Genomic DNA, 23,779 nt, shown 5'->3' on the forward strand with positions numbered 1-23,779 from the left:
CTTGCCTGTGTCCCTGTATTTGACCAGGTACCTATGTCTGTGTTGGTGCATCATCCTCAACCTCCTCTATAAGAGGTGCATACTCTTTGAGATCCGTAAACCGAGGAAAAGGATGTCTCTGAAACCAATCTCTGTACCAGGGTAATACCCCTGCATCGGCAACATCCTCTAAGTAATCCCATCTTTGTCATTGTAAACCGACTAACTCCTATATTCTCAACACATATGATAGTATCAAGGCCCATCCTCGTCTCTCCTCCTTACCATACCGGGCATAGGCTGTGAACTCCTGGGATATACCCTGCGATCTCCCATACTGCCACATCACCCTGGATACTACAAACCGCTCAATGATAGACACTAATCAGCCAATGAGAGGTCGAGTCATGAACATTTCCTTCCTCTGCGCTCTCCAATCATCCCACAGCTCCAGACCCCTATACGGTCTCCATACTACGATGATCAAATCATTTAGCTGCCTCCTCCAATAGTTTGTCTTGCCCAGATGGGGCTAAGTAACATACCCTGAATAACAATACACAATAGGCTTGTGCGCCTCTCTAGAATCATCTACTATAGGCCTACATACTGGGATGTGCTCCCATGCCCATATCTGTAACACTAAAACCCCTGTTGGCATACTCTTACCCTCCTGATACACAATCTCATGCATCTCATGATACATATGGGCAAGCAAACACGATCCCCACCCTAATCTCTCAAGATGAGTCAATGGCCTCTCAAGCATCCTAGCCCAACCACAAAGAAAACCTTGATGTCCTCTATCAGGCATAACAAAACATCCGACAATACCTGCTAAAACGCATGCCAGCGAATATTGCTCACTATATCTATTCATCAAAACATCCCATGTGATAGCACGCTCAAGAATAGTCTCATCGTGGAATATTCGTCTCAATTCTAAAACACCCGGTCGCTGATTCGAATCATAATCAACCTTGTCTCCAGCAAACGGAATCCTGAGAATCCTATATACATCGTCTGGTGTAATCATCATCTCTCCAACTGGTAGATGGAAGGTGTTATGCTTTGAATGAAAACGCTCTACTAACGTAGTCAGCATCCCGTGATTCACACAAATATCAGACATCTATAGAAGGTATCCAAACCCACACAAAACAATGTGTGCTCTATCTGTATTTGATAATCCACGGACTAGCCCCATCATCAACGGATATACACACTGAAATAGGACATCAGGCAACCGAATTTGCAAAATCAAACATAAAAACTACAACACGTGATCCAAATTGTGCTAAACATGCTCGCCAATCCACATATACAAAATTAAAAATTGTTGTTTAGACTCAAAAATGCTTCTTGTTTTTTATACGAGTTTTCGCAGAGCAACAGAAACTCGTACGAATAAGGATTACACTCCACACGATAAATTATCCCTATGATAAAACATAACATATCGCACGATATAATGGGCACCCAAGAACAATCTCGTATGAGACATGGGACCACACCAGACAATAAACCCTATAAACCATACGACAAAACAAAAGATACACAGTTTATCGTACGAAAAACGGTATTAACCCGCACGACAAACCGAGGCAAAATGACTTCAAACGCAAATAAAATACAAAAAAATCAACAAAAATTCAAAATTCAAGAAATGCACAGGCCTAAGATGGATCACTTACCGTTGGGTTGTAGTTTTGCAGTCGATTATGTCGTCTCTAGCACTCGAATCGATGCTCCTGGATCGGAATGGTCATTTTTCTTCGTAGAGGGATTTTCAAATTTCAAACTTTGGGAGGTGAAAATGAATTGAAAATGACACATGAACCCCTTATATAGCCTAAACCCTAATTTTCAAACTTGCTTCGATGGACGTGAAAATTGTACCCTAAGCTAATTTGCCCATCCTGATTCCATTTTCAGGATCAAAATCCAAGATCATCTTCCTAGTCAATTTTACACCTGTGACCACTTAGCGCTTTCATCAACTACTCATTCTTTTCATCAATTTGCACTGAATTTCTCATCAATCAATGCTAAATCTTCAAATGACCCTCTGAATCATTCTTTGCGCTCAAATCATTAATCGCTTCATCTTTTTATCAAATTGCTTAAAATCACTGCGCAACCTGACAGTCTTTCGATTTCGCTTCCAAAGGGGCATTCTCATGACATCATCATTCGTGATCACATCCTCAAAGACGAGAATTTCTTTCAAAATCTTCATTACAAGTCGAGCATCTAATCTTTACCGAACATCAAACAAGACCTTATCGTTAGGGGCATCTCAGCTTCATCGCTTCATATCAAATTGAGATTTCTCGACCATCTGAATCAAATCAATCTCTAAGGGCATATCAGTTTCATCGCATCAAATCAAGTTGTCTCTTAATGTTAATCAGTTTCATCGCTTTTCATCAAGCTGATTATTCGTTTAAACTTAATCAAGGGTTTAAAGAGTATCTTTGATCACACGTTCAATCTAAGCAGGTGTTTAGTTTCATCGCATCAAATCAAGCTGGACAGTTTATCTTCGCTCATCGTGTCTTGATCCATCAAGTTCAAGATCGGTTTTATCTTCGCTCACTATGTCTAGTTCAATCAAGTTCTCGATCACTAAGATCCGCTTCTTGATCCATCAAGTTCAAGTTCGGTATCTTTTCTCTTCATCGGTCCTAGTTCAATCAAGTTCGGGATTAGTATCGCTTTCAATCAGTCTGTTCAGTTTCATCGTTGCAAAACAAACTAAATACCTCGCTCTTCATCTAGTTCATGATCAATCAAGTTCAGAACTAGTATCTCCTAGACATCAATTGTTCTTTGAATCAATGCGTTGCTCGCACATCAATTCAAAGAGGGGCAAATGTAATACCCTAAAAATGGTCATCTAAACCATAGGCCCCCTAATCTCAACAACATCACCAAGGTCCTAACCAAAAGCAATTAAATAATCTTGAGCACACAATTAATTTCTTAAATCATCAATGTCACATGGCAAATTAATCACTCAATATTAATTAAATAAATATTTAATTAATTGATCATTTCAAGTAAATCATTTTTAAACAATTATCTTATTTATTTTATTAAATATCCTAGTATATTTAATTAAATAAATCAATTTGCCATTAAATCATCAAAAAAGGAATTAATTGGAAAAAAAAATTAAAAATTAAGAAAACAAATCAAATGGAGATAATCTTGAAAATCAAATTAAAACTTAAAAAATCTCAAAAAAAGTAATTAAAACAATTAAATCTCAAAATTGAATGAAATAAAGAATAAATCAGTTTTTTCTGATTTTATCTTAATTTTAATTCAATTTCCTTTAAAACTAAGAAAAGCAACCAATCACATCAATTCACCTGGATTGTGCTTCTTCTTGGAAAATCTTGACCGCTCATCACCATTTGATCTCAGTGGTTGGTTTCTTTCTAAATTTTCTATAAATTCAGGCTCTCATCCCTTAATCAAGGATCCTGGAGAATATATTGTTATCATGTTGTTTTTGCTCTATGTTCACTAAGATTTCATATTGATAATATTTGCATATTTGTTAAATCATTTAGCTTAATATTCATTCATAGCTTAATCATGTTAGCTTAATATTGCATCCATTTAGTTCAATTTCATGCTCATATAGATTAAATCCTTCGTTTAGGTGTTCTCTAGTCACTAGTATTGCATATAAAAATCTGAGAGCAAGACTAAACTCGCATCTACTAGAAGGCAATAAGTCGCTTTGTGATGGTTTATTGTTCATTATTGATTGATTTACTAACCATGCATCTAATGACTTAATCTAAGTGTTGTGTATTCCAGATACAGATACGATCCACTTTTCACACACAATCACCAGCATCATCATCATCATCATCATCACCACCACCACCACCACCATCATCATCACCACCACCACCACCACCATCATCATCACCACCACCATCACCATCACTATCATCATCAACAGCATCATCATCATCATCAGCAGCAACAGCAGCAGCAGCAGCATCAGCATCATCATCATCATCATCATCACCAGCATCACCAGCACCAGCATCGTCATCATCATCATCATCATCATCATCATTATCATCATCATCAGTTGCATCATCATCAACATCACCATCACCATCACCACCACCACCACCATCACCATCACCATCACCATCACCACCAACACCAACACCAACACCATCACCATCACCATCATCATCATTGTGCTTGGGACCTCTTCAATGAAAACAATCAATACTTATGTTTGATTGAGTGCACTTTAACTATGGTAACCTAATCATAATCAACCAAGGATGGTACTAAATAGCAAATGGACAAACACAAGACACAATAAACAAAGGTAGAGAAAATAAACACTCCTCGCAAGACTATATAAAAGCATAAACAAATAAGAGCTCACCTTGCTAGGAATAAACATAAATGTGTCACGTAAAGAGCACATGATCATTAATACTTGTAAAATTTGTCACATGACCAACTAGGCCCTTCTTAAACATGTAGGGCATACCTACCATATGTACTGAATTCTAAAGACAATGTTGCACATAAATAAAGAAAATAACATTTTATTAAAACATTAATTTTGTATGTTCATGCAAATCCACACTTTTTGCCCCACCAATGATGACATAGCTATGATTGCACCATTTTGCCATATTGTGTAGATTAATTGAGATCTGGCCATGTTCAAACCAATGATATTTCATTATCTATGTGAGTATGGTTCAAAACTACTTGTAACTTGTATTTAATATCTACGTAATGTGTCATATTACACGATATCTAGGAGTTCTCCAAGCATTTTAGAATATATAATTTGCACGTTAAAATGTTTAAGTTTCTTTTAACAAATGCATGATTCGAATTTGCGTGACTAGGAATATCTAATGTCTTCATAAAACATTAGTTTTCAATAAAAAGATTGTGCAAGTATAGTCAAAGCAATGGTATAATATGCAAAGGAGCATAAACACTCACCCAAGACATAACATTTCTAATGATCAATATCATGTGCATAAATCATCTCAATGAAGCACATTAAATCAAATTCACAATAGCAATGATTCTCAAACCATATATTAATTGGGATAACACCCAATTTGTAACTCACAAATAAAACAATGATAATATGAAATGCTACAATCAATAATGATATATCAATAGAGATCCATATATCATACCTTACACATCTTTTAGGAAACTTGAAAAAATCATATCTAATTATACTATAATGTCAAAATGTTATATAATCAAATAGATATTAAGGTGACATTATATCCTAATGCAATGAGTGCAATGTGTTATGAGAGCATCAACAACTATGGGTTCTACAAACCTTTTATCGATTACCACCACTACTATCATTTAATTGGAATTCATCTTACTCTTGTTTGTCAATATCATTTTACATCCATCTTAATTGTCATTTTCTTTGAAGTTCTAACTTGCATTCATAATCCATATCATGAAGCTCACCTATGTGTTATATCGTTCAGTCTACCTTAATGGTTGTATTATTTAACTCTCCTCTATCATCTAATCTCTCATCTTTAATTTAAGTTATTTCAAATCCACCTTAACTGTAGGACTTACCACCTTCAATTAGTATTACTCCTCATTTATAAATTATTGGAATTTCACTTATGATCATGAAAGATTTATCCATCCTAAATTAAAAGGTCTTTCATTTCAATATCTTATTCTTTTGAGCATGGACCAAAAGAAACATAGCTAACAGAGGTTAAATTAACATGATTGCCTATACAAGAAAAATATAATAACCCAAAACCTACTTTCTTTAAAACCCACAATAACTAAGATTGCCCACAACCTATGGCCATTTAGATTACCTTTTCAAGATCGCAACCTATGCCATTTAGATTACCTTCTCAAAATCGATCCAATTATTTATATCTTACAATGAGAATCATTATATCTTACAATGAGAATCAAAATAATAAACAACTTTCTCCTATTTATGAAATACTTGATAAAACTTAAAACTACCAAATAATAATTGTGCACTACATAACGGCATTAATTTAATACACCAGAAACATTAAAAATGAGAATCTTCTCCACCTACTTCACAGGCCAATAGTAATCTCATGTTAATCCAAAGGGATGTCAGCCATCCCAAACTCCACAAGACCATGGTTATCTCTTCTAAATAAACTAGAGACATTGAAAATGAGGAGAATATTCTCCACGTACTACACAAGGCAATGGCAATCTCATGTTAATCCAAAGGGGTGTCAATCATCTCACGTACTCCACAAGACCATGGTAATCTCTTGTTAATCCTAAAGGGATATCCAACATATCAAAGGATAAAGTAGTCAAGGCTCCTACTTGTCTGGAGATGAAACGGCTTACGTTTCCCCATGAGAGTTATCTTTCACCTCTATGTGGACAGCAACTCATGGAAGTAAAGATGGATTGAGATCTTTGAAGTGTAAATAAGTTCAAAAACACAACACAATTGATAATGTTTTTCCAAAAAAAAATTAAAAAACACAAAACGGTCACATCAGAACCATTCTGTCTGCTCAATAGCGCCACGTAAAATCCCTAAATACTATTATTACTTGGTACCCAACCCAATTCGTAGTACCTAGCACGTCATACCAATTTAAATATTCTCAGTACTACCTATTACCTTAAATTTATTCCGTTGATCGCAAGTCCCAAGTACGTAGTCTTTGGTCTAGACCCCCTGCTCCTGAACTTCTAATGTGCACGAAGCCTATAAAGAAGAAGATGATTGTTTGTTTTTCAAACTCGTGTTTAGAACTAATGTTGATCTTAAAAAATTTATAATCCAACGTGATAAGACTTGTCTGAGAGTAAATACGACCTAGCACTTTGGAAATGAGTTGCAAACTGTGACGCTAGTTGGAAAAATACGAAAACAAAAAAGACAATATTACGCTAAGTCTTAGATGTCACATCTAATAAAGTCGTATGCAAAGACACAGTTGCCTTATTTAGATTTGTAAGCTTTCAAAAGTAAATGTTTATTAATTATTTCTTTTGCCAATTGTTGCCTTTGAGGGCACCCGAATTAAAATAAATTGTGAAGTTGTTTTCTCAAGATTTCTCAAGAACTAAAACTATCCCGAAAATAAAGAAAAACAAGCCATGTCCAGTAAAGGAATAATTAACACACATATCAAGAATGAAAAATAGCTTTCAAATGATGGCAGACTAGGAGAAAGTCTCCTTTGCCAGGCCACTCAATTTAAGAGGCGTGCACAGTCCCACAAAAGCATGCATGCTCTGCGAATACACTATACTTCTTAAGAACAACCCAATTTACAATTCCTAGAGGATTATATCACTTAGCTGAATAAGAATTAGAACAAGTCGTGGAAGAGGAAAATGGTAATTCAGAATTCAAAATAGTCGATAGCCAGACTTGTTCCAATCACAGCCTGCTCTTGTAGTGAGCATTACAGTAAACCTTCTGCCCCTTGACCTTGAAGAATCTTCACAGCAAAAATGGCAATAAGCCATTAACGTTGACCATTTCTTCATATGTATTGGCAAAGTATTCTATTCAAGGGTGCTCGTGAATTTGTGACAGGAAAGGTTGCAGATGATTGGCAATTACTTTATTCAAAATATTTCTGGTAGTTGTAAAAAAATTTGCACATCCCTCGGATGTGTTCCTAGGACTTCCTGCAGAAAAAACTCTTCTGCAAAGACAAGGAATGCACCAAGCTGTAGTTAAAACATTCATATTTTAATTAAGCATTTAATAACAGATGAAAAGCATACCAATATCTTTCACTTTATCTCTGGTAAAAGCATTCATATTTTAATCAAACATTTAACAGCAGGTGAAAAGCATATCAATATCTTTCACTTACACGTGATTTTGAAGCTTTCATATGTTCCAATGTTTCATTGAGTTCTACCTGTTTGAGAATTGTATCTTGCAATACCTGGAGATAAAGGCATGAAAAGCGAGGAATGAAAGATCCTTCATGAACTCAATTAAATGTAATGCTTTATAGAACATAACGAACATATCAAGGCTCGTTGACTTACTTTCTTTGTGCCTTCCAGCTCATTTTCTAGCCTCTTCATACGAATTAGTGTATCAAATAGCATTTCTTCCTTTTCCGGTGGAATTTGCATAGATTTTGTATTGAAATGATCGATATCTTGTTCCATTTTCTCAAGACGCATAAACAACGAAGGCAACACATCAATTCTGGCATCTTCTGGTTCAGGAATACTTTCTGATTTCTTCTTGTTTGCTGGGCCCATAGTCCTCTCAAGATGTGAGGAATGATCTCTGTCTGAGATGTGTCCCCTCTGAAGACCAGTTTTGAAAATACGGAAGAAAGCTACAAGTTTTAGAAGGAAAGCCATGAGTACTGCTGTTGTGTCACCAATAGAACTTTCTGCAGGAGTTTCGCAATCGGTGTCCAAGGGCAAGTTGTCTACAGAATAAAGAGAATAGCAATGCATTAGAATCTCATATAAAAAATTTAAAATTATAATAATCTGATTTTGTCCCCTGGAAATATGGTTGAACAAATTGCTGATAAAACCATACCAAAGATATTCAGTGATTGGTAACTTCAATTGTTTTTTGACATTAGATATGCTATTCTTATTGATATCAGCTTGCCCCGAGCAATTAGAAATTTCATGCATACAAAACCGTGAAGAAGGAGGGCCCACTATGTAACCAAATATGTTGTCAGACTTGTATATAATAGAATGTTAAAGAGATGAAGCTGTAAAATCTGTTTCATCTGGAAAACATCTTAGATTCGTACCACTTTAGGAACCATTGGTGTTCTCCCTAAAATTCAAAGTTGCAAAGTTGAAACATTAATCCATGAAGAAAATTTTAAGTATTGTAGGCAAATGACAAACAGGTGGCTCTCTATTGATGGTAAGTAAAAGGCCTTTGCTAGAACTACTTATTGAAATCCTCTACCATTTGTCATATTTGATCCAGTACTAAATGAATTTTGGATGGCACAGTCAATCTACCATTTATCATATTTGATCTAGTATTATATGAATTTTGGATGGCACAGTCAATTTTTGAATTAAAGTTGACATGAAAAATGTTCAATCTAAGTACATCCAGTCAGCTAAGAAGCAGCTTGCATTAGGAAGGTGGAAAGAGGATAATTTTTGCAGGACAAGATACTTGTAGCTTCAAGCCTGACTAAAGCGACAATGGAAAGAATCTTAAGCAGCAGGTTAATACGGTACAGCATTTGGGATGCAGGAGCAACAAATATAACAGCATGAACTAACTTCTGAGTGGTAGCTCTCTGTTTCAAAATTACAAGCAACGGATGAAAGATATTCAACTGGTAAGGTCATGCCCCTGAGATGAATGTAAAGACACTTGAGGCACAAATAGTCAAACTAAAGAACAATATCATTTTCTGCGTGTAACAGTATTCCAACAAGCACACAAACATATAACAGCTGCTAAAAGCACAACAGCAGATATAGTACAAAAAACCATGATTTGATCAAAATATAATTCCTAATCAAATGATAAGAGATATCTAAATGCTAGCATCCCAGCTAAAGTTAACTTCAAGAGAACCATACATATTGAAGCTATCTTCCCACAACTATGCCGTTAACCCATCATTAACATAAAAGTCTACACTACTGCTTCAAAATACTAAGTCCTAAACTATCAACTATTTAGCATTCTAAACTTAACATTACCCATCCAAAAAGGGTAGTCAGTCTCTTCACTGGCATAAAGCTGGGTAAGCCAATCTTATTGTAGTATTCCTTTTACCATTTTTGTTTTATGTTTTTTACATACAACAATATAGTTAACTGCCATAAAATTCAATCTTAGTTCTCAACACTGTTGTGAGCTAGGGTGAGAACACCAAGCTAGACAAGAAAATGAATCCAAACTTCAACTAAGCCTTGTGAATAACACTTCAAGCAGAAATCTTTTAGTTTTCCAACTGTGACAATTGTCGGGCTCACTTAAATTTTCATGGGACTTCCACATATGTCAGTACTAAATGCTGATGGGTTGACACTGGCTAGCATTTTGTCTGTCCTTTCATTCAATCCCCTATAGTTTGAATCACCGTTGCATCCTTCAAATCATGTTGGTTTTGTCATGAATATAAAAATGTTCACCAATTGTCAACCTATTTTTTACCTATCATTTTTATTAGAACAGGATGAGAGAGTGTTGTCTGTTGAGCTAAGTTCACGGCAAGTGTTGTGTCTTGCACCCATAGCCGTTCTAATATGCTTGATGGATTTGCCCTTCTCCATTGCGTATAGTCCCTTATCACAAAATAGTGTGGACCATCAGATACTTGGGGCCCTGCAAAATTGAAGCTTGTATTTCTGTCCATTTCCCAATTCAAATAGCATCGACTGACTGCAACATTCAATGCATGTTTTCTATGTGATTGCTCATTATTGGGACATTTTCCAGTTTTTTACATTATAATGTGTCACCCTTATTTGGTTCCATCAATTTTACAGTTGCTAATTAAACTCTGATTTGTAGTGTCTTGGTATCCCTCACTCGTACAAAGTTCTTGTGCTAGTATATATCATCAATCCTCATTTACTTTTGTTTTTAAATTAGGTGGTCACTATCTAATATCGTATGTCTTTGGATTGCACATTGAAGAAAAATTTATAGGACATCAGTTCACTTGATGTCCTTCTGTCTAATCTCTTGATGTGGCTTCTTCCATCACCTTTTTGAGCATTTTTATGACAATTTGCATTCCAATATCCAAACCCTCCATCAATTGTCCAATAATTACTGCTATTCCACATCCCGGCTTGAAGTTATTTTATATCCCAATTTTGATGCAATTCCTACTTTGGTTGAATCCCTTTCTTTGCCCTCCCACAACATATTACTTTTAGCCTTAATGGTTTAGATAATTATTGTGCTAGGTCCAAAATTCTTTGATTATGATCCTTCATACAAATTTGTGATCTTGCTTCAACAAAATGGATTCATTAATGATTTGTTTATCTGTATACTATTTTTGAAGCTTCTTAAAAAAAATATTTTAATGTTTTCCAAACTTTCTTACTGTAATTCTTTGGTGAAACCACGTGGAAAGCCTATCCAATGGATTTGCACTAAGTCTAATTTCACTTTATTACCTATTATCCCATTTACTTTCCAAAAAAAACTATTCAGAAAATGACTGATTGGATAAGTTGCCTTCTCTTCTAAACCTTTATTTTCTATATGGTTTGGGCCTCTCTTTCTAGTGGCTTCAAATCCTATGTTCCAGCCCACTCAGTCAAATACTGTGAATGGACCTTGTCCTTGAGTTGATAGCTATTCTAGCTGTGTAAATATCAAATCTACTACAAGTGAACCAACTGGTATTTGACTAAAAACCAGTGTTGGTGATTCTTCAAAAGAAAACCGACCCATGTGTTGTGACGTAATCACACATAGCCCCATTGCAAATGGGAGAGCCCACTTTTTTTCTGCTTTCTAGGATAGTTGTAGAGTCTTTAGCTATTAGCCTTTCATTTGTAAGAGGTGTAGTTTCTCAACTGACCAGGAGGAAATCAGGTTAAGTCTCTCTCTTTAGGATGAAGTGAAGTCAGTCAGTTGTCAAGGCTTAGGAAATGAATGACTCGTCTTTTGCTTGCAAAATTAGGGATGAAATGCTAAATTTGGCTAAGGCATGAAAATTTCCTTTGATTGCCTAAGATCAGCAACCGAGGCATTGAGGTGTAGTTTCGCAACTGACCAGGAGGAAATCAGGTTAAGTCTCTCTCTTTAGGATGAAGTGAAGTCAGTCAGTTGTCAAGGCTTAGGAAATGAATGACTCGTCTTTTGCTTGCAAAATCAGGGATGAAATGCTAAATTTGGCTAAGGCATGAAAATTTCCTTTGATTGCCTAAGATCAGCAACCGAGGCATTGATGACACTTCCTTTGCCCAGCCAAGGCATGATCCCTTCCACTTCTCCCAACACTGTTGGTGGGTTCCCAAACCCGATCACTCCCATTTCCATTCCTCACCATTCCCATCACCATTTAACCTTTCCATTCCTTTCCATCTTCCCATCTCACTCCTCCATACCACAGCCCTTCCATATTCACCCTCTCCTTCCACTTCCTACCTCACCCTCACCTTCACCACATCCTCCTATCCTCCACCTCCCCTTTCATTTCCATCTCCCTTACCTTCCATCTCCTTCCATTTCTTTCCATTCATCTTACCCTCCCCTTCGCCTACCTTCTTTTCTTCCCTTCCATCTCCCACCATTTCCACTTCCCCTCACTTCCTTCCATTTCACCCCATATCCTTTACCCACCTACCTTCCTATCCACCATCTACCTTTCCACTCCCCCTTCCTACCTTTACCCCCATTACCACTTCCATCTCCCTTACCTTCCATCACCTACCTCTACCTTCACCTTCACCTACACCTACATCCTCTAACCCACATCTTACACCCCTTACCCCTTTACTTCCCTTAGCATACCCATCCACTACCCTTCCATTCACCTCCCTACCATCCCACTTCCCCTTCCTACCTCTACCTTCACCCCCACTACCACTTCTATCTCCCTTACCTTCCAGCCTACCCTTTCCCTTTACCTACCACCCTACCTAACCCTTATCCCATCTTAGCCTACACCCACTATACCCTTCCTTGCCACGACCTCCCTTTATCCCTTATACCTCCCACTTCCTACCTTCATACCTTCTCCTTGTACCTCCCAACTTCCCTTCCCTTCACCGCAGCACTCTTTCCCCACATCCATATCCCTTATGTCTCCCTTTCCCCAGCATCCTCCACTTCCATTTCTGACGTGGCACATTTCCTTACCACTCTTCCCTTCCCCACAACACCTCACACCTACCTCCATTACCTTGCCACGCATCTTGGGCCCCACAAACTCTAAAATGGAGATTCAAAAAGTTTTCTTAAGGCATAGAGCATTTCCTTTGACTCCCTTTTACTACCGTAGCCTTGCTTGGGTCCCACCAATTACACCAGTTAAATAAAAGATGCAAATCAAAGTTTCTAAGGAATTTCAACCGCCGACATCAGCAATCAAGTCGGCTTCCTTTAGGGTGGGAGAGAATTTTGTAAAAAAAAAAAAAGAAAATTATAGAAGATACAATCCGCAAATTTATATAAGAAAGTAAAGAGGTACGATTCAGGGAAGCATATATAAGAAAGGTGCTAAGTTAAATTTTAACAATCAGCAAATTTATTTCAAAGCGATTTAAGGAGCAGATTGGAGTGCAAAATGAAGGAGCAGATCTGTGAATTTATAGGGAAAACTTGAAATCAGACTTGGTGCAAACTTGATGAGGTTTTCTATCATCCAATTTGAGAGTGTTTGTTTTTTTTAATCATTTCTCAGACCTGAGAAAATTTCACAAGCAGGTATAAGGCGAATTTGATCAAATTGCTAGGGTATATTCCTTCCATTTTGTGGCAAGTTTATGGATTAGGAATTAGGCGAGCTCGTGAAGGTTGATAAAAAAAAAAGTGTGACTTTGAAGACAATTTCACCATTTTCAGGGCCTGATTTGGTGCGAGTTTCAAGATTGCAGAGGCATTTTCAGACCTGAGGATGTCATTTCTAGATTTGTGATTAGATGTTTAAGGCATGAGAAGAGAGTAAAGACTTCTTGGCTTATCACGAATCTCTCTTATTCTCAGTTTTATTGCATCTACGTATGGATTTCATTCATCAATATGATTCATTTTTTCTCTGTTTCAGGTTTGAGACTAGCAATGAAGTGCATGGAGCAAAAGGATAAAGGAGAAACAACAAAGACATGTTCCACACATTCAAGACAAGGAATTTTCTACATTCCAAGGCGAGTCAACGTCATCACAACTTCAAGGAAGACAAATTCAAGACATTCAAGAAGGAGGATGAAAGAAGTTTCAAAAGATAACAAAAAGGAATCTAAGCTCAAAACAGAGGATTTCACAACTACACCAAGGAATTCAAGTCAAAGACAAGGAATTTTATCTAACATCATCAAGGAAAGAACAAGGTGAATTCCCTAACATAAGGATGAGATACAAACCATCACAAGAGATTCCAAAGAGGAATGTCCAAGGGAGGAATCAAGATATCCAAGATGAATGCAAGTGTGATCAAAGAAAAGGATAAGTTAAGCAAAGCTAGAAAGTTGATCAAAGATGATACAAATTGGGAATATGATCTATCATCATCATCATTGCTGAAGTTTGAGATGTTGAGTATCAAGAGATATTGAGATGTTGAGTATCAAGAGATATTGCTCAAAATTCCTTCATGATAATGTATCAAGTCTACAAGTGCAAATTGAGATGGCATCCTAGTCATCACTCTTGTTGACGTGTTTTTTATGACAGCGTTGAACATAGAATAAAGTTACCAATGACCACCTTACTCTCTCTTGATCAAAGTACGATTGTATGCTAAGATTGTGGAAAGTTCAAACAATCGACTCCAAGGTTCCTTAATGGAACAGGCGTGACTTAGTTGGTGGATGTGATATACTAGTAATCCAAGGAGCCTTATGTTTGGATCATTCTTTCACTTCTTTGTTGTCGCTGGAACTTCATCATCGGATATGGCAATTTTGTGATGTTTTTGTGGGCAATGATATCAATGGATGGTGCTTTGGTGGACAAATTCCAAATAAACAAGCTCTCCTTCACCAAGATTAACTACAACTCCGCAAGAACCAGTGCAATCTTCTAAGGATGTTGATGGATTTTCACATTGAGAAAGTGCATTTGAATACCCAACACAGTGCAATCCAAATGACTATTCACAATTGAACTTATAAATTTGGGGGTTCGGGCTACCTTTACACTGCAACTTATAATCAACGAGATGCAAAAAGTATGAACCATGGAAATTCATCAAACACCATTACATTCTCCATTGAAATCAAAGCACTATACTACAACTCTAAGTGAGGAAGGTGAAACCATGCAAGTTTTGAAAAATAACTTAAGTGGGCACCATCAGAGAACAATGTTTCACTATTATTATCGCAACAATTTAATACAAATCTCCCCCTTTTATTTACAAATGCGAGGGTCACCCCTTTATATAGGCTTCAAGCCTTGGCTACATGCAAAACCCTAATTAGGGTTTTCCCCAAAAGATTCCCGACACATGATGCGACAAGGTGGGAATCTACAATAAATACCCATGATGCCCGTATACAATTAATTTCATTCCATTACAATTTGAATCCCAAAATGCACTAAATGTGTCGTCCTCTACTAAATTTTCCTAACATGCAAAGAATATTCCCTTATGCAAAATTGCCCATAATGCTTTAAATGCTCCACCATCTTCCCCTGAGATGACTACATGCAAAAGAATCTATCATAATGTCAAAAATGTGGCGGCTACATGCAAAGAGGTGCTCCATCAATTCGGCATGCGTTGACCCGGCCGCCACTTGGCGAGAAACCCTTGGAGAGAGAAAATTTTAGGAGAGAAACTTTTGATTCATGAAGAATCTTCTCGCAATTTCGACTTTTCCTTGATCTAGGGAAGCTTTTCCATTGTTTTTGCACAAATCCTATTTTTTAGGGATTTTCCAGATTAGGGTTTGAGGGTCCAAGAGAGAAAATTCTCTCACGAATCCAAATCTGAAAAAATTTGGAAATTTTGATGAATTTTGATGCCTAAAAGTGGATTTTTCAGAAATTTTCCAGATGGGAATTTTTTCCTCTCTTTGTTCATCTTTGATTCCTTCCTTGCCTTTAGAAATTTTATCTTCAATTTATCCTTGGGTGTGATTTCTTCCTTGCTTGCAATCCCGTCTTTAAGGAAGGAATTTCCAACACTTGTAAATTTTTCACCTTTCCTGGAATTCTGCCTTAAGGAAGGAATTCCCAACACTTAGTCAATTTTTCACTTGTCTTGGAATTTTGTTGTGAAGGAAGGAATTTCCAACACAGCCAAATTTTCACCTTTTCCAAGAATTTTGTCGTGAAGGAAGGAATTTCCATCACTTAGCCAAATTTTCACCTTTTCCAAGAATTTTGTCGTGAAGGAAGGAATTTCCATCACTTGGCCAAATTTTCACCTTTCCTATTTTTTAGGAATTCTTCCATTTTTAACTCAGTCAATTTTCCACCTTTCCTGGAATTTTGTTGTTAAAGAAGGAATGTCCAACACTTACCAAATTTTCACCTTTTCCAAGAATTTTGTTGTGAAGGAAGGAATTTCCATCACTTAGCCAAATTTTCACCTTTCCTATTTTTTAGGAATTTTTCCATTTTTAGCTCCGGGATTCAAGTTAGAGAAAACTTCTCTCACTTGGCCAATTTTTCTTCTCGTCTTGAAATTTCTTTACTCTTTGGCAAATTTCCATGCCTAGGAGGGGAATTTTGAATTCTTCCCTGAAGAGATTTTCCTTCTCTCAATTTCTTCCTTACGCGTGATTTTTTTGTTGCTTGGAATTCCAATCTTGGGTGCTAGAATGACCATATGGGGGAATTTTCTTTTCTTGCTTTCCCTTCCTGCCCTCCATTCAACGCTCTAGCTTGGACTTGGGCGTGGAAATCACATGGCGAAGGATTTTAACCTTTTTTTTTAACCTTTCCATGGTGCCTCGGGATTCAACTTTCTTTCCTTAACTTGGGCATGAATTTGATGTCTCTGAGAATTTTTCATCAATTTTCTTGTTTTTCCATGACCTCTTCATTTTAGCGCCCCTCACTTGACTTGGGTGAAATTTCATGCCTTAGAATTTTTTCATCTTCAATTGACCTTGAGCGTGGAATTCATCACATGGAGGAAATTTCAATTTTTCTTTGATTTTCCTTGACTTCCCTTATCTAGCGCTCCATGCCTAACTTGGGCACCAAAACATCATGATGGAGAAAAAATGTTTGGGGAGGAAAAATCCTTGACCCTCCTTGTCTAGCGCTCTACCCTCTGCTTGGGCACCAAAACACCTTGGGTGTGGAATTTGTGGTGTGGATGAAAATTCCTCCATCACCAAGTTTTAGCGCCCCACTATGACCTTGGGCGCTATTTTGGCGATGTGAAGGGAAAATGGGGATGGAGGAAAATTCCTCCACCACCCCTCTTTAGTGCTCATGCCCTCTCTTGGGCGTCAAAACCACTGTGCCTTGGAAAATGTGTCAAGACCTTGATTTGGCACCCCCACTTTGGAATGCCACTCTGCCTTGGCAAGGATTTCTGCTTGGTTTTCATCCATACTTAGTCAATTTTCGACCATTTTTCAAATTCAAGATGCCAAATTTAGGATTGAAGTGGTTTTGCACCAGACTTAGAAGATTTTTGATGCTTTCCATTTCTGGAATGGGCGTCCATACTTAGCTAATTTTTTTATCACCTAGCCTACTTTTTCGACTTTCTGGATTTAGACAATTCTTCAGGATTGTTCAGTCTTCAGTGTTTGCCTGTGAAGAACCTACCAAATAGACTTTTCCCAAAATAGTAAGTGTTTTGAAATGTTAAGATTAGGGCAAAATAGGTCAGGGAAGCACTTACTAAAAATCAAAACTGTTAAAAATAATAAGTTTGATTTTTGGCAAAATTAGACCAATCTGAGTGGCAATGAAATCCCTAAAAAATAAGAACTTTCTAAAAATAGTTAGTAGCTCAAATTTCACATGTAGGTTTCTTAAAAGGTCCTGATTTCGATGCAACCTTCAGTTTTTCTAGAACCCTAAAGGAAAGGCCTCAAATCCAAATCTAAAGGTGAAAACCCTAAAACAGACAAAACAGACATCAACATGTCCAAATGCAATGTACATGACTCATCCATGGAGACACAAACTTTGAGATACCTACCCTCATATTACATTGGTTCGCATTCAATAATGAACCTAAATATAACTTTCTCATTGGCCAATGGGATCTGTTTTAACAAACCCTAATTAGGATTTTCATCTTGTAATCTCGGCCATTGATTGTGAATCAATCTAAGCCACTCATTGTAAAGAGCTATCTATAAAAGGCTCAAATTTTCTCATTTGTAAAGGATAATAGCAAGTTAATAGTTCAAAAATAATGAATAGTTTATAGATGTTAGATAGCAAGCAGTTAGAATAGAGTAGGAGAAGAGGAAATTGTTGCTAAGACTTGTAAATGGAAGTACTCTTTTCATTGAAGATATGGTGAAATGTGTTGGTTCAACAAGTTGCATGATTTCTACTTCTCATTTGCTTTCATGTTGATTAGATGAATGAAAGGAATTGTTAATAATTAATGATGAAATTCATATATTCATACCACTAGCGATTTATTGATTGTAAGTTTGTCTTGTGTGGTCAACTGGAATTCTTAAATGAGCTTAACTTCAATTGCTATTCACACTTTGATATGCATTGCCTTGATGGTATCTTTGTTGTTGATAGCGATTTGAACATCACATACCTATCTTAGGAGATTGCACTAGCTTAGTAGAGTCGTTCGTTGATGGCGAAGTGAAGCTTAGTTGAATTTCACCTAATCGTTCATTGTCTCTTGCATTCTTAGGAGTAGCGTAGTCTTCCTAAACCCATCTCTTTTTCCATTTTATTTTCCAAACAACTAGTTAGAATCTAAGTTCCAGCAACATCCACACGTTCAACATTCAATTATTCAACGTAAGACCCCTTGAATTTAACAGCAATCACATCAACAATTGACCTTATCCATGAGTCAAGACCTGATAGTAGAAACCTTGGAGTTGTCCCATTTGATCACGAAGCATAGCATTTGAGAGACTTCATTCGAGAGAGGATAACATACCTTGGTATTTTATTTTGTGTTTGATTGTGCATAAAAAACACATCAACACCATGCAGTCTTACTACCTCCTCTTGTTTATCCTTTAAAAACCTCTTACTAAGCAGTGACTTGTGTATCCAGCGCAAAGCCATTCAAGGTGTTAACAGTCAAAGTGATTGCAAATAATATATTGCAGAAGCATATTATTATACAACCAAAAGTCAATTCAAGTCAAGCACACCACTTGAAGATGCATTCCCATAACTCAGCCTATATTGCATCATTAACTTAAATTCTCTGTTTTCATTGCTATTTCAGCCCATATTGCATCATTAACTTTCTTTGTTTCCATTACTACTTACACTCGACAAAGTCTTTGTGTCCTAGCCTGACAAATATTTAATTTGTAACCTTGTAAGCTTAACATTGAGTACCACAGAATCTACACATAATATAATGCCAACGAATTGACATAAAGTACTGTTACCCCCGTATTGCAACAGCCCAATTTGTTTTTAAACTTCTACATCAAACTCCTTGCCAGGTTGATCAAGAATGTATATTTCACAAGTGTCTTCAGGTTGACAAGGACATGTGCGTGGTCAAGGTCATCATCTGAGAGCTCTATCATCTGTTATAACAGATCAATGAAGCCAAATCATATGTCCAATGTTAAACTAAAAACTTTGTGTGCACTGATCCATATGTACATAGGATCGACTATGCACATTGGCCTAATTGGCAACAACAATTGGCCTAATTATGCAAAATTGTTTTGCAGGAGGTAAATTCATGATATTTCAACAAATCAAACCCATTTTCAAGAAAACCCACTTCACAGTAGTCAAGATTTTAAAGCTTCAGTTTTCCAGTAGATGAATTGTGGAAACAATTAAATCAGAGGTTTAATTAAATTTTGAAGGATTTAGCTTATGGTTTTGGTCACTGGGGCATCACAGTGAATTTTCAATGAAAAATACAGAACCAATGGAGAAATGTGCCAATTTCTCTTCGTCAGTGAATCAGTGGAATTCAGGAACAAGTTTTCAATTTTTCGTTGATAAAATTTTGCACAATAATAAATTATAGTAATGTTTATGTCCAGGTTAGCCCCGATGATATTTAATTGTGAAATTTATTGAAATTTTCAGTTCCTACAAGTAGACATTGTGCATTGTGAAGTTTTGAGATCATTTACGGTTAAATGTAAGCGATGGGCATGCTGAGAAGAAAAGAAAATGAGAAAGTTAAAAGAACAGAAAAATGAAAATGAAAGAAAGAGGTTGTGAGAATTCACGACTCGTTACAAAGGAATGAAAGTCAGTTGTGAAAAGAAACAACTCACAACCAAGTTTAAAAAAAAAGAAGAAAATATAAATTGTGGTTGTGAAAATTAAAAAGTGGAGTTTTAAAACTTGAAAAATAGAGTTATAAGAATTCACCATCTCCAATTTCCAGAATAATAAGAAATAGAAATAGTAGTAAAATAAAACAACCATAAACTCAAAACAAAATTAACAGGCACTTTTGTTTAATTTCACAACTTGGGTCATACCCCAAAGGTGGAGGTTAGATTATTCCATAACTCCAAAAATAGAAACTCATAGAGTTGTTGAAATCAACAACTGCAAGGAAAGGCTCCAGCGTTCAAGTTTATAAATTATGTGTTTTAATTCACACGTGAGTCTTGCACCCACGTTCTCCTTAATTCACGCCACATTTCATGTAATAGAAAGGAATATTATGAAGATAAACTGAAAGAATAATTATGGTTACAGGAGTGTAAATTTAGGCAAGGTATGGGGTTATCTGCAAGGCCTGGAAATATTTACCAGACACGTAACTGTTTGACAGAAAATAAATAAAGGGGATTCCATCACATGAAATGCAATAATTGCAGAATATATGAACGAAAAGGAAATCTTGAAAAGGCTTTAGAAACCGTTCAAGCATCCTCCTCTGCCTGAGCAAAGTCTGAAGCTTTGAAAATGTATATGGATGTTTGCTAGAGCAGGGATAAGGTGCAAAATATTTTCTGTCAGATGTAATAGTTGAAAATGGTATAGTAAACATGCATTCAAATACATAAGCATAGACAAGTGCATAAAACTGTTTAATAGAATGCCTCAAATAGATGTCATCTTAAGGACTAAATTTGTTGAAAGGACTCTAAAAACCTTTAAGTAAATGCAACCTCGCCAACCTAGCCAAATACGTCCACAGACAGAATCCATGCAAAATCCGCAATTACAGAGTACTTGAATTGTTTGACAGTGTGCCTCAAAGAAATGCAGTTAAATCGACTGCAATGATTGCAGGCAGAGCACAAAATAAGATTTATGCACAGGGATAATTTCTTTGGCACATCATGTGCAGAATGGATGCGTTGAAAAAGCCTTGAAAACTTTCTAGCAAATGGAACTGGCAAATGAAAATCTTGATTCTTCAGATCTGAACCAGCATCCTATTCCTCACTACTGCACCAAAATGAGAGGTCATGGAACAGCGAATAGGCATCCATTTAAAGTGCTAAAGATATGGATAATTTTGTTAGATATTATAGCCAGTAATGCTCAAGCAAACTTGCAAACCATGTTTGTAAATTGGGGAAGCATAGACATGGCAGATGAACTGTTTGACAGAATGACTCAAATGTTTGCAGAAAAAAGAAAAATTAGATTTGTTGAAAAGAAGGCTCTAAAAACTTTCAAGCAAATGCAATTGGCAGGCATAAAACAAAGCTCCATGACCACTGCCAACCTCTCCTATGCCCGCAGCCTGTGACAAACTGAAACTAGCTCTAAGCAAGCTTTAATGCATCCAGAAAAGTATGATAGAATGTGCATTCTTGTTAGATGTGATAGTAACTAGTGTTCTTGTTGACAAGCATAAATAACACAAGCACAGACAATGAATGTGAAATGTTTAACAGGATACTTGGAAGAGATACATCTAATCATATGAAATGTAATGAGCGAAATATCTTTATTTGTAAGAAGGCAACAATTGTGTCTCAAGTACAAATGTCTAGAAAAACATGCAGAAGCAAAAGCTTGCAGATGAGACCATGTCCGTAAAATGTCATGAAGAAAATATGAGGTCGCGGTTGTTCTGGTAAGTTAATATGCAGAATTAGAAGCCCTCAATAAAGGAACTAAAATGTACTTGCTGGAGTTTTGTTGAAGGATGTGTATTTTTTAATTTGTCAGCTTCTATCATATGTCTTGCAGGTTGTGTTAAAATTGAAGCTTTGAAATATGGTATGGTTGCCAATTTGAGTAGACTACAAGTTGTTGAAAGTGAACACTACTTTGTATGGTGTTATCGTTACAATTTCATGGTGACACTTCAAGTGCATAAAGTCAAATTACAAAATATTACAAATTAGTTTAATTGCAAAGATTATATATAGAAAACATTCAATCAGTCATACTCAGCAGCCTACAAATATGAAATATAAGTATCAGGGATATGAGTTTATGTCCGTGTTAGAGAATACACTCCCTGAGATCATAGATACAAAGTTGGGACACATCAGTGTACAGAACTTCTGTTAAACAATGGAGGAAAAAGATCGCGATTGTCACAAAGCATATTTGAAAGCAGGTTAGCTCATGCTGCAGGTTTTCCAATATCAGTCCAATGTTTAAAATTGGTTTTAGAAAGTGTGAAATGTTACAACCCTGAAACCAGAGGAATCAGAACAGCTGATGAATGGTCAAATTGGATGGTGGTTCCTTCAGCATTATTCTCAGATTACCTGTTAGAGATCAATCCACGAACATATACAAGAAGATCGCACAACAACATTTCATTGAGAATAAGAATCAATGTCTTAACAATCTGACAAGGAATTGGTTACAGGTGCCCAAAGAGGGGAAATCCCAGCTGCCAAAAAACTTTCCATAGATCCCTTTATGTTAAAGAAGTCTCCAATATGATCATTTCGCTTCACAGGATAATGGGTAATGAGGAATCAGAAGTGTTCAAAGAATGGATGCATATTTTCATAACTATCATTTGTATAGAGAATCAATTTATTAATTCGGGGAAAATCATAAGCGATAATTTACATAATCAGTTGAACTGTTTTGAAGATGATAACATTTCTACATGACCTCTTTCCTCTTTTATGCAGTTGCAAGTATGAGAACATGGTTAGGGATCAATACCAGAGGGGTGTACAACAATACTTCGAAAAACTATGAATTTTACCCACATCTGCAGCTAGAAGAAAGTTATAAGCATTTCCAAAGGGTAAATGATGCCTTCACAATGCTAATAGTGAGAGTGCTCCATGGAAATGTTGGGCTCAGAATTTCTCCAGAAGCTGCAACTCTTATCAAGCAATATTGAGGCTATTTCATTCAGTTTCAAGGATTCACCTATTTGCGAGTCAGAGGGTTTGCTGGATATCCTTACAAATTGCCAAGGTATGCAGATGATAAGCTCATCCTAATAGAACTTTGTAGACAGATTGTTGTGATCAACAAGAAATGCAAAGACATAAAGAAGATTGGTATTTTCTTTCCCATCGGCCTTGGTTATTATAGATGTAGGTCATTCTCAAATGCTCAAAACATTGAATGCTCATTGGTGAAAATTAATCTATTCCTTGGAGTCATGAGGTTCCTATATGATAGTAAGGATTATGCCAAAAATAATCTGAATCTTAGCCCAAGTTATTACCATTATCCAGAAATTGAAAATTTGGGGAAGACCGCTAAGATGATTATGAGATAAAAAGAAGAGATTGGATGAGGTTCACCTTAGAGAAAATCAAGCAATTCAAGCTAGGATGGGATGTGACTGGCATTGAAAATGATAATTCAAACTTAACAGATCCACTCTTCTTCGAAAAGATTCAGCTGCCACCATTGCCACCTATCAACTGGGCAAGTCAGGAAGTGAGGGGTTTAGATGAAAGAAGTGCTCATATTATCAAAAGGTTAGAGGAGTGGGTAAGGTGGAAGATGGTTGAGGCCACAACAACCAGACCTACAAAAAGAAATAGTTCTTTGAAGAAGAGAGATATA

The 23,779-nt window shown here is 36.5% G+C and overlaps 1 protein-coding gene across 12 annotated transcripts in view; it reads right to left on the minus strand.

Annotated features, from left to right (window-relative positions):
* Window positions 1-7,133: 7,133 nt before the first annotated feature.
* Window positions 7,134-23,779, minus strand: part of LOC131043948 (phosphatidylinositol/phosphatidylcholine transfer protein SFH6) — an 81,052-nt gene continuing 64,406 nt past the window's right edge. For all 12 annotated transcript variants that reach the window (XM_057977193.2, XM_057977189.2, XM_057977192.2 and 9 more), the window contains 3 exons: window positions 8,062-8,459; window positions 7,881-7,955; window positions 7,134-7,706 (listed from right to left, as the gene is read on the minus strand). In XM_057977193.2, the coding sequence (XP_057833176.1) occupies window positions 7,680-7,706; window positions 7,881-7,955; window positions 8,062-8,459 (500 nt within the window). In that variant the 3' untranslated portion in view covers window positions 7,134-7,679. The remainder of the gene's footprint in view (window positions 7,707-7,880; window positions 7,956-8,061; window positions 8,460-23,779) is intronic.

The sequence above is a fragment of the Cryptomeria japonica genome, chromosome 1, assembly GCF_030272615.1.
Source record: "Cryptomeria japonica chromosome 1, Sugi_1.0, whole genome shotgun sequence".
Lineage (NCBI taxonomy): Eukaryota > Viridiplantae > Streptophyta > Pinopsida > Cupressales > Cupressaceae > Cryptomeria > Cryptomeria japonica.